The following is an 11619-nucleotide window of genomic DNA, read 5'->3' on the forward strand; positions in this document are numbered from 1 at the left end:
GGTGATGAACACACACATTAAACATGTGCAGAGGTGATGAACACACACATTAAACATGTGCAGAGGTGATGAACACACACATTAAACATGTGCAGAGGTGATGAACACACACATTAAACATGTGCAGAGGTGATGAACACACACATTAAACATGTGCAGAGGTGATGAACACACACATTAAACATGTGCAGAGGTGATGAACACACACACACACATTAAACATGTGCAGAGGTGATGAACACACACATTAAACATGTGCAGAGGTGATGAACACACACATTAAACATGTGCAGAGGTGATGAACACACACATTAAACATGTGCAGAGGTGATGAACACACACATTAAACATGTGCAGAGGTGATGAACACACGGGGCTTTTATTGTGAAAGGACTCACGTCGCTCTGCTTTGTCTTTCTTGAACTGTTGATAAATCGCTGTGATGGCGTCAAGCAGCACTTTGATCTTCTCCACACTGAGGACACACACACACACACACACACACACACACAGAGTCATGAAACGCACACACACACACACACACACACACACACACACAGAGTCATGAAACGCACACGCACACACACACAGAGTCATGAAACACACACACACACACACACACACACACACACACACACACAGAGTCATGAAACACACACACACACACACACACACACACACACACACAGAGTCATGAAACACACATACACACACACACACACACACACACAGACACACACAGTCATGAAACACACGCACGCACACACACACACACACACACTCACACACACACACACACACACACACACACACACACACACACACACACACACACACACACACACACACACACACACACACACACACACACACACACACACACACACACACAGAGTCATGAAACACACACACACACACACACACACACTCACTTCCTGTCCTCGGGGTGCGTCCCCACCTGCTGCGTCCACCCGTCTGTCAGAACTCCTCCAGGGACAAACTTACTCTTCACGTCCTGCGTCGTTCGCTCGATCGGCTCCAGAGACCCGGAGATCTGAGACCCAGAGGACCACAGAATCAGAACCAGGACCAGAGACCCAGAACCACAGAATCAGAACCAGAACCAGGACCAGAACCAGGACCAGAGAATCAGAACCAGGACCAGAACCAGAACCACAGAATCAGAACCAGGACCAGGACCAGGACCAGAACCAGAACCAGGACCAGAGACCCAGAACCAGAGAACCAGAGAACCACAGAATCAGAACCAGAACCAGGACCAGAACCAGGACCAGAGACCCAGAACCAGAGGACCACAGAACCACAGAATCAGAACCAGAACCAGGACCAGAACCAGGACCAGAGAACCACAGAATCAGAACCAGGACCAGAACCAGGACCAGAGAACCACAGAATCAGAACCAGGACCAGAACCAGGACCAGGGAACCAGAGAAGAAGAACCAGAGAAGAACCAGAGAAGAAGAACCAGAACCAGAGAAGAACCAGAGAAGAAGAAGCAGAGAAGAACCAGAGAAGAAGAACCAGAACCAGAGAAGAACCAGAGAAGAAGAACCAGAACCAGAGAAGAACCAGAGAAGAAGAAGCAGAGAAGAACCAGAGAAGAAGAACCAGAACCAGAGAAGAACCAGAGAAGAAGAAGCAGAACCAGAGAAGAAGAACCAGAGAAGAACCAGAGAATCAGAACCAGAGAAGAAGAACCAGAGAAGAAGAACCAGAGAAGAAGAACCAAAGAACCAGAGAAGAAGAACCAGAGAACCAGAGAAGAAGAACCAGAGAAGAAGAACCAGAGAAGAAGAACCAGAGAAGAAGAAACAGACAACCAGAGAAGAACCAGAGAAGAAGAACCAGAGAAGAAGAACCAGAGAAGAACTGACCCTGAGCACTTTCTTGTGCATGTCGCAGATCTCGTCGTACTCTGATGACATCATGTTCGCCTGCATCAGCACCTCGAACCTGCACACAGGAAGTGATGTCATCACGCCACAAACGCACACGTTCATAATATTTAATAATTATTATTATTAATGTTTAATATTCACAGCTGCTCCGTCTTCTCCAGCGTCTGAGAGCAAACGTCACACAAGTGGAACACCGCACACTTCTTCTGCTGCAGCTCACTGTAGTCCTCCTTCATCAGCTCGCTACACAACAGACGCACAACAGACACACAACAACACAAACATGAGTCTCACTGTAGTCCTCCTTCATCAGCTCGCTACACAACAGACGCACAACAGACACACAACAGACACACAACAACACAAACATGAGTCTCACTGTAGTCCTCCTTCATCAGCTCGCTACACAACAGACGCACAACAGACACACAACAGACACACAACAACACAAACATGAGTCTCACTGTAGTCCTCCTTCATGAGCTCGCTACACAACAGACACACAACAGACACACAACAGACACACAAACACACTTAAGTGAACTCACATTAAGCCTCGGACTCCTTTCCTCACCAGCTCCTGATAAACCAGCAGAGACTCTGAGGTCTTCCACAGGTGCCCCACGTCGCCCGCAAACGTCTGCACCGCCACCGCCACCACCACGACCACGACCAGGACGACCAGGACGACCACCACGACCACGACCGCCACCACCACGACGACCACGACAACAACAACAACAACATAAACAACAACAACATCAACAACAACATCAACCTCAGGGCGTCAGACACAGACTAAAGGAGCCACAGCTCCGTCCTGATGCTCTTATTCTGAAAAGCTGGAGCCCTCAGAGGCTTTTATTTTGGTAAGCCGTACCTTGGCGTAGCTGGCGTCCAGGTCCAGGTCGTAGCGCGGCTGCACCTTCGGAGGACTGGCTGCAAACACGGGGATCGAACACACGTCACATGTCTTTGTTTACATGTTCTCCTCCATCACAAAATAATTATAATAATAATAAATAATAATAACAATAATTATTATAATAAATAATAAATAATAATTAATAATAATTACGTACGGTCCTCGAAGATGAGCCCCACGGTGGCGACGGCCTCGCGGCTCACGAGCATGATGGGGTTCTCTCTGGAGGTCCTGGGGAAGGTCTGGGCCTGGCGGTTCGGGTCCAGGACCAGGCGCCGCCCCTCGTACAGCAGCTCCTGGTTGTGGAGCGGGATGCTGCTGCGGCGGGACATCAGCTCCTGGAACAGCGCCGCCCTGCGGACACACAGGCACACGGACGCCGTCAGACCGAGACCAGGACCAGGACCAGGACACAGACTGAACCCCGGACCCAGGACCGAGACCAGGACCGAGAACAGGACACGGACCAAGCCCAGGAACCAGGACCAAGACCAGGACGGATCGAGCCCAGGACCCAGGACCCAGCCCAGAACCCAGGACCGAGACTAGGACCCAGGACCCAGGACTGAGACCAGGACGGATCGAGCCCAGGACCAGGACAGACCGAGCCCAGGACCCGGGACCGAGCCCAGGGCCCAGGACCAAAACGGACCGAGCCCAGGACCCAGGACAAACGGAGCCCAGGACACAGGTCAAACTCAGGACACGGGCCGAGCCCAGGGCTCTGGGGTCCGTCCTGGTCCCCGTGGGTCTGCCTGGTCCCCGGGGGCTCGTCCTGGTCCCCGGGGGTCCGTCCTGGTCCCTGGGGGGTCCGTCCTGGTCCCTGGGGGGTCCGTCCTGGTCCCCGGGGGCTCGTCCTGGTCCCCGGGGGTCCGTCCTGGTCCCTGGGGGGTCCGTCCTGGTCCCTGGGGGGTCCGTCCTGGTCCCCGGGGGTCCGTCCTGGTCCCTGGGGGGTCCGTCCTGGTCCCCGGGGGCTCTGGGGTCCGTCCTGGTCCCTGGGGGGTCCGTCCTGGTCCCCTGGGGGGCTGGGGGGCACTCACGTGTTGTACTGGTGGATGTAGACGTGGTGCAGCGTGGCCTGCTGCAGGCTGAACACGTAGACCACGGTCCGGTGCAGGATGTCGTTGGTCTCAGCGAAGAACTGGTCGAAGCCCCAACACTTCTCCTGATCCGCCTCCAGGATGTTGGCCAGGACCGGGGTCAGGAGGCTCTGCAGACCCCTGAGACCGGGACACCAGGGGACAGGAAGTCCTCACACTCAGAATCATATTCACTAATGATAAACATGTGTGTGTGTGTGTGTGACATATTAAAGGTAACGGCGGCGGCGCCCTCACTTGGACAGGCTGCAGGACACGGGCATCTCCGTGCTCCACTCGATCTTCCCGTTCTCGCTCTTCTGGTGTCCAGAGATCGTTCCAGAAGGTTTCTCCGTGATGATTTTATACCTGAGACACACACACACACACACACACACACACACACACACACACACACACACACAGGCGCAGACACACGCACACACACACAGAGACACACACACACACAGAGACACACACACACACACACACACACACACACACACACACACACACACACACACACACACACACACACACACACACACACACACACACACACACACACACACACACACACACACACACACACACACACACACACACACACACACACACACACACACACACACACACACACGTTAAGCTCCTCATCCTCCTCCTCCTCCTCGTCGTGGTCAGAGCGGAGGCGGCGCGGCGCTCTTACATCACTTCCTTGTTCCTGCGCGGGCCCTCGAAGGGTCTGAAGGGGAGGCTGCCCGTGGCGGCGTGGTAGAAGGTGACGCCGATGCTCCACAGGTCCACCGTGGCGCCGTACTTCTTCTGGTGGTCCTTCCTCAGCACGGCGCGCTCGTACATGTCCGGGTGCTGCGCCGCAAACACACGAAGAAGAGTTCAGCACGGCAAACACACGAAGAAGAGTTCAGCACCGCAAACACACGAAGAAGAGTTCAGCGCCGCAAACACACGAAGACGAGTTCAGCGCCGCAAACACACGAAGAAGAGTTCAGCGCCGCAAACACACGAAGAAGAGTTCAGCACGGAAAACACACGAAGAAGAGTTCAGCACGGAACAGGAAGTGAAGGGACAGGGAGGGAACAGCTGAGGTAACAGCAGAGAGAACAGCAGAGGGAACAGAGAGAACAGCTGAGGGAACAGCAGAGGGAACAGCTGAGGGAGCAGCTGAGGGAACAGCAGAGGGAACAGCTGAGGGAGAACAGCAGAGGGAACAGCTGAGAGAGAACAGCAGAGGGAACAGCAGAGGGAACAGAGAGAACAGCAGAGAGAACAGCAGAGGGAGCAGCTGAGGGAACAGCAGAGAGAACAGCTGAGGGAACAGCAGAGGGAACAGAGAGAACAGCAGAGGGAACAGCAGAGAGAACAGCTGAGGGAACAGCTGAGGGAACAGCTGAGGGAACAGCAGAGAGAACAGAGGGAGCAGCAGAGAGAACAGCAGAGGGAACAGCAGAGGGAACAGCAGAGGGAACAGCAGAGGGAACAGCTGAGGGAGCAGCAGAGGGAACAGCAGAGGGAACAGCAGAGGGAACAGCAGAGGGAACAGCTGAGGGAACAGCAGAGGGAACAGCAGAGGGAACAGCTGAGGGAACAGCAGAGGGAACAGCAGAGGGAACAGCAGAGGGAGCAGCAGAGGGAACAGCCGGGCCCTCACCAGGTACTCCTCGGTGCCGTACAGAGACACAAACTGCTCGTCGTCCTCCAGCTCCCTGGCGGCTCCGAAGTCGGTCAGTTTGTAGACGGAGCGCCCGTCCTCTCCGATCACGCGCATGATGTTCCCCGGTTTGATGTCCCGGTGGACGATGCCGTACTCTCTCAGGTGGTTCATACCTGCCACTGAACAGCCAATCAGAGAACAGGTCAGAGGATGACGGACACATGTGGACGCGTGGAGGCGTGTGTGACGGCGCCGCACTGACCCACGTCGTGCAGCACGATGAGGAACTCGTCTTCAGGGAGGCCGTAGGCGTTGGACGACTCCTCCAGGACGGTGTAGAGGCTCCCGCACGGGCAGTACTCCATCACCAGCACCTTGTGACGCGTGTTGGACTGAGGACGAGGACGTCACACACACACACACACACGTTTGAGTACAGCGGCGGTGTAAAACAGGAGACAGCGTGTTACCGTGGTTACGGCGGGCGTCACTCACCTCCTCCTCCACGGCGAACAGCTTGACGATGTTCTTGTGGTTGAGCTTCTTCAGGACCTCGAACTCTCTCATCTGCACGTCCAGCGGACGCAGGAAGCTCAGGTTGTTGAAGACTTTGACGGCGTACAGGTCGCCCGTTTTCTACGCACACACGCAAAAATACACAATCAATCAAATCATTATTATTAATTATTAGATCATTAAACTCAGAATATGAAGAAATTAGTTTCCTGTGATTTTATAAATTTTTATTAATTATTCTTTTTTTTTTTTTTTTATTCTGATTTAATTCTGTTATGATTTAATAATAATAATAATCTCAAAGAATATTCCCGATTTATGACGTTATAATATCAGAGGTTTCATCTCTGTGGTTGCCAGGGTTGTCTGTTGTTGGGTGCAGCTACTGTAGGCTGGTTGCCAGGGTTGTCTGTTGTTGGGTGCAGCTACTGTAGGCTGGTTGCCAGGGTTGTCTGTTGTTGGGTGCAGCTACGGTAGGCTGGTTGCCAGGGTTGTCTGTTGTTGGGTGCAGCTACTGTAGGCTGGTTGCCAGGGTTGCCTGTTGTTGGGTGCAGCTACTGTAGGCTGGTTGCCAGGGTTGTCTGTTGTTGGGTGCAGCTACTGCAGGCTGGTTGCCAGGGTTGCCTGTTGTTGGGTGCAGCTACTGTAGGCTGGCACTGGGTGAAATGGAGTTAGCCAATCGTGCAGCTGCTTGGGAGCCTCAGTGAAGGGGGCGTTCTTTGTCCCAGCAGCTGAGTGAGCGGAGACGGGCAACAACCAGAGTCACTATAGGCCGAGCATTCACTCCATGGACTGAGAGAAAGGAGAGGAACGCCATTCAAACGCACGCCCACATGGCTACGCTGCTCCTTGATGCTAACATCACTTTCATCTGCACTTAGCTGGAGCGGCTAACGCTAACGGCTAACGCTAACTGTCAGTCAAACTCCTCTAATCCTTGTTTTGATGCTGTGGTTTTCTGGAGGGGACGGGTTCAAACAGGCTCAAACAGACTCCGGTCTCCTGGAGCTACTGGGCCGGGTCTGACCAACCTGGCAACCCCACTGCTGGACTTCTTTTTTGTTGTTGGGACGACGACCTGGAGACTCTAGATGGAGCTGTTCTGATCTGTAAGAACTTGTTCTCTAAGTGTATTTATTCCTTTATCAGGCGGAGATCAGTGATTGGCTCAGAGGGGTCAGGTGGTACCTTGTGTCGGCCGCGGTAGACGTTGGCCGTGGCTCCCTGACCCAGCAGGTCTGAGATCAGCCACAGGTAGTTGGTGGTGCTCTGCATCCTGACGCTGCAGGGGGTCGGAAACACACACGGGTCAGCCGTTAACATCCATTAATAACAATAACAACATTAATAAGGTCAATAATTTCCTGGATCAGGTCTCAGGGGCAGCAGGTCCAGCCTCTGATCCTGGATCAGGTCTCAGGGGCAGCAGCTCCAGCCTCTGGTCCTGGATCAGGTCTCAGGGGCAGCAGCTCCAGCCTCTGATCCTGGATCAGGTCTCAGGGGCAGCAGCTCCAGCCTCTGATCCTGGATCAGGTCTCAGGGGCAGCAGCTCCAGCCTCTGGTCCTGGATCAGGTCTCAGGGGCAGCAGCTCCAGCCTCTGGTCCTGGATCAGGTCTCAGGGGCAGCAGCTCCAGCCTCTGATCCTGGATCAGGTCTCAGGGGCAGCAGCTCCAGCCTCTGATCCTGGATCAGGTCTCAGGGGCAGCAGCTCCAGCAGGGGACCCCAAACTTCCCTTTCCCGGGCCACATTAACCAGCTCTAACTGGGGGATCCTGAGGCGTTCCCAGGCCAGTGTGGAGATCTAATCTCTCCACCTGGTCCTGGGTCTGTATTTATTTCATATAAAAAGTGAGATCTCTTTATTATTATTATTATTAATTTATATAAACACTCATTAGATGTAGTTCCATGTTTTTATTGCTTTTATTTTGTCACATTTACTCTTTAGTTTTCTTTATTGGTTTGATTTAAACGGTAACCATGGTGACGATGATCAAGGGCAAAACAAAAAATTAATTAAGAATTTATTGTAATTTTAATCTTTTCCCCTTTAAAGTTTCTATTTTTATTATAGTTTTTATTTTAAATAAAAGAAAAGTAAATTCAAAAAGTTATTTACATTCCGTTGCGTTTACGTTCACTGCGTCACTGCTCAACTACGTCACTGCGTAACTACGTCACTGCGTCGCGGTGCGTCAGTGGGAAATTCCCGTTCTCTTGATAAATCCTATTTTCAGGCTTTAAAAGACAAAAACACGCAAACGCGACGATGATTTTAATAAAAACACTTTAATATATTTTTATTTTATTTAATGAACCCGCTGCTGATGTTTAACACGCCGCCATCTTTACAAAATAAATAAATAAATAATTAAATATTTATTTTTATCTCTGTTTTAATGAGAGCAGTGAATATTAGATCATAACTAAATTATTAAATATTTAAATATGTCACAGTGTTGCGTTAAAGTCCGTAACCGCGTTAAAAGCAGTTTTATGTTTTCGGTTTCTGTCCTCGGACCTGAACGCGTCACGAAAAGGAAACAAACACGAGCGTTTAAAACCGCCTCGCGCTCACAAACTAACCGACCGAGCTGCACCGGAACACCGGGGCCGGTAGCTAACGTGTCGAGCTACACCACGGCCCCGGTGAATAACGCGTCTTTACCGCGTTTCACCTTTAAAACGACCCGTTTTTACTGTGTTTATTTCCTCACCTTCTTCTTCTGCTTCGCGACTCAGAGCTCTTCTTCCGCTGTCTCCGGGACACGTCACTGCCGCGGGCCAATCAGCGCGCAGAGTGAGGCAGAAAGGGGCGTGACACAGTTACCGTAAAACTCAGAGTAGCAGCGAAACATAAGATTCGTATCTTATATTTCAGCTGCTGATGTGAGAGGAAAAATAACTTTGAACGCTTTTTATTTTATATTAATCTTTTTCACACTTTCTAACTTTAGTTAAATGATGTTTTAGTAGGTTAACAGTTCGTATTACTGTGGAAAGAAGAGTTTAATGTGCGCACTTCTGGATGTCACCAGTTATTACGGTACCTGCAAATGAACCAGAAATCAAAACTTACCTGAGGTCAGTTTATTAAACTGTTACATTATTTTTATAACATATTATTTATTACTTTAATAACAGTTATATAACATAAATAATAACACTGTGATAATGAGACACTTATATAAACAGACATTTAAATATTAAACGGATGCAGCAAAGCTTTCAGAATTTCAAAATAAAGCAATGAATTCAAAAACACTCTTTTATGCATCTTTAATATTCACACTGTTATATATGTATTTTATTTATGTTATGTATATTTATAGAGTTACATTAAACATTTACAGAGACAGAAAATAATAAACTAAAGTGAAACATTTGCTCCAAAATGCACTGACTCACATTTTTGTATTAAATATTAATTTGACATTGCTTATCTCTGTTTTCCATTTATCTTGTTGCTATATAAATATATATATATACAAATATATGCACATATTTTCCACTTTCTAAATAGTTTGGGTTTAGGAGCATAAATATTTATTTAATATAAATTAACAAATAGGTGCTTGGACAAAAAAAAAAATTAAAAATTTAGGATTTTTTTAAATGTATTTATAAAAATGTATAAGAAAAAATATTTATTATTTAGATTGAGAATGTAACTTATATTTTGGATTTATTTATTATTATTATTATTAATGAAAAATTCAAAAAGGATTTGGGATTTTATATTTTTATTACTAATAAGAAATGATATTTTTTTAAAAAGCGATTCAGGATTTTTTATTATTACTATATATTTTTTGTCCTATAAATATTCAGACTGTGAGATTTTGGATTTATTTATTTATTATTGTTATTAATAAAAAATAAAAACATACCTTATATTTTGTTTTTTACATTAAACATTAATAAGTAAAATATCACGGTTCCCGTGTCGCGCTGCAGCCGTGAAACGTAAACGACACAGAAACAGAAACTGGTTCAAAAGTTCAAACACTTTTTATTTTAACAAAGAAAAATAAAAATCAGCTTTGATGAGAAACAGTTTGTGTCGGTGCTGACGGGCTGAACAGGTGCGCCCGGTGCTCAGGTAACAGGTGAAGCAGCGTCCTCTCTGAGCGCCGTGGCAACAACACAAACAACAACAACGACGACGACTGTTTCTGTCGAACCTCCGAGAAAAACATGGAAACAGAAAAGTGCTTTAAAAACAAACAAAATGACCTTTTTCAAACTCGTCGTTCTCGTTTCTTTTGCAGATTTAAGTTTTTTTTTTTAACCCTGTCAGTAAATCTGTGCAGGAGTTTGGAAAGACCGGGGATCGAACCGACGGATCGAACCCTCGCTCGTTTGTACCGATTGAAGCACCGAGGTAGAAAGTTTCCACCGAACGTTTCCTCGACCGAAAGATTCAGAATCCAAACATCTGGATATTTACGATAATTTGTAGAAAATCAGGGCGCACACCCACTGTGCCTCCGTCCCGTGCCCCAGCACGTGTCACGGCTAAAGTCTGGTTCCTTTGACCAGTGTGAGTGCAACCGTACCACGTCTAGGAGCGGCACGCTTGCCGTCCACGGCCCGTTTGGGAGAGGTGGGCTTTAGTAAAGCACGTTTGCACGTGTACGAGCACGAGCGTGCGCACGTGTACGAGCACGAGGCCTACTGCGGTTCTGAGGTCATTTCCTGTGCGTCTGTTGGGACGTAGAAAAAAGAAGGAGGGACCATGCGCGGACATTTCAAACAATGGCGGTGAAAGGTTCACGTTGGTGTGATGCGGAGGTGGAGTGTTTACTGCAGATTTGGTCGATGAAAAGATTCAAAAACAGTCGACAAGACGCACAAAAACTCCGAGGTCTACGGAAAGATCTGGAAACAAAGCCACGCATCGCCATGACGTCATCAATGCGTGTGACGTGTTACGGCGTGATGACGTATAGGCAGCAAGAAGCATTCTCCGAGGCCCAGGTAGTGTGAGTACAGACGGGCCTGGAGGGGGGGACAAGGACCCTAAAGCACGGGGCACGGGACGCACGCACAGTGGGAGGGCACTCTAACCTGTGACGGAGGCACAGTGGGAGGGCGCTCTGAGTCGATTAATAACTGACAATCATTGATGTTTGAAGGTTTTATTTTGAAAATCTCGGTTTTAAACGTGAAGAACAGAAGTTGGAAATGATGATTCAGCTCGTTTGTTAAAAAGTTTCTGTGATTTTAATAAAAACAATAAAAACAACAACAACAATAAAAGTGACGTGAAAACTTTACGATTGTCAGATTCGTGCTGGTGTTCGATTTCTCAGGAGCTCAACGACAAACGACAGGAAGTGACACGTGACGACAGGAAGTGACACGTGACGACAGGAAGTGACGCATGACGACAGGAAGTGAAACGTGACGACAGGAAGTGAAACGTGACGACAGGAAGTGAAACGTGGTGGTCGTCACGACGATCAAAACACACGAAGAAGAAATTTACAACAACAACAGAGA

At 48.7% G+C, this 11619-nt stretch overlaps 1 protein-coding gene across 1 annotated transcript in view; it reads right to left on the reverse strand.

The window, feature by feature from the left end:
- The window catches only part of tbk1 (TANK-binding kinase 1), a 13759-nt gene extending 4887 nt beyond the window's left edge, over positions 1-8872 (reverse strand). The window contains exons 1-15 of the mRNA XM_083935258.1: positions 8832-8872; positions 7302-7395; positions 6093-6233; positions 5860-5989; positions 5595-5776; positions 4631-4791; positions 4183-4293; positions 3886-4065; positions 3003-3199; positions 2801-2859; positions 2469-2560; positions 2062-2163; positions 1897-1975; positions 933-1054; positions 399-475 (exon numbers count right to left, since the gene is read on the reverse strand). Coding sequence (XP_083791384.1) covers positions 399-475; positions 933-1054; positions 1897-1975; positions 2062-2163; positions 2469-2560; positions 2801-2859; positions 3003-3199; positions 3886-4065; positions 4183-4293; positions 4631-4791; positions 5595-5776; positions 5860-5989; positions 6093-6233; positions 7302-7388 — 1720 coding nt within the window. The 5' untranslated portion in view covers positions 7389-7395; positions 8832-8872. The remainder of the gene's footprint in view (positions 1-398; positions 476-932; positions 1055-1896; positions 1976-2061; positions 2164-2468; positions 2561-2800; positions 2860-3002; positions 3200-3885; positions 4066-4182; positions 4294-4630; positions 4792-5594; positions 5777-5859; positions 5990-6092; positions 6234-7301; positions 7396-8831) is intronic.
- Between the last annotated feature and the right edge of the window lie 2747 nt (positions 8873-11619).

Source organism: Echiichthys vipera (genome assembly GCF_963691815.1).
Source record: "Echiichthys vipera genome assembly, chromosome: 20".
Classification (NCBI taxonomy): domain Eukaryota; kingdom Metazoa; phylum Chordata; class Actinopteri; order Perciformes; family Trachinidae; genus Echiichthys; species Echiichthys vipera.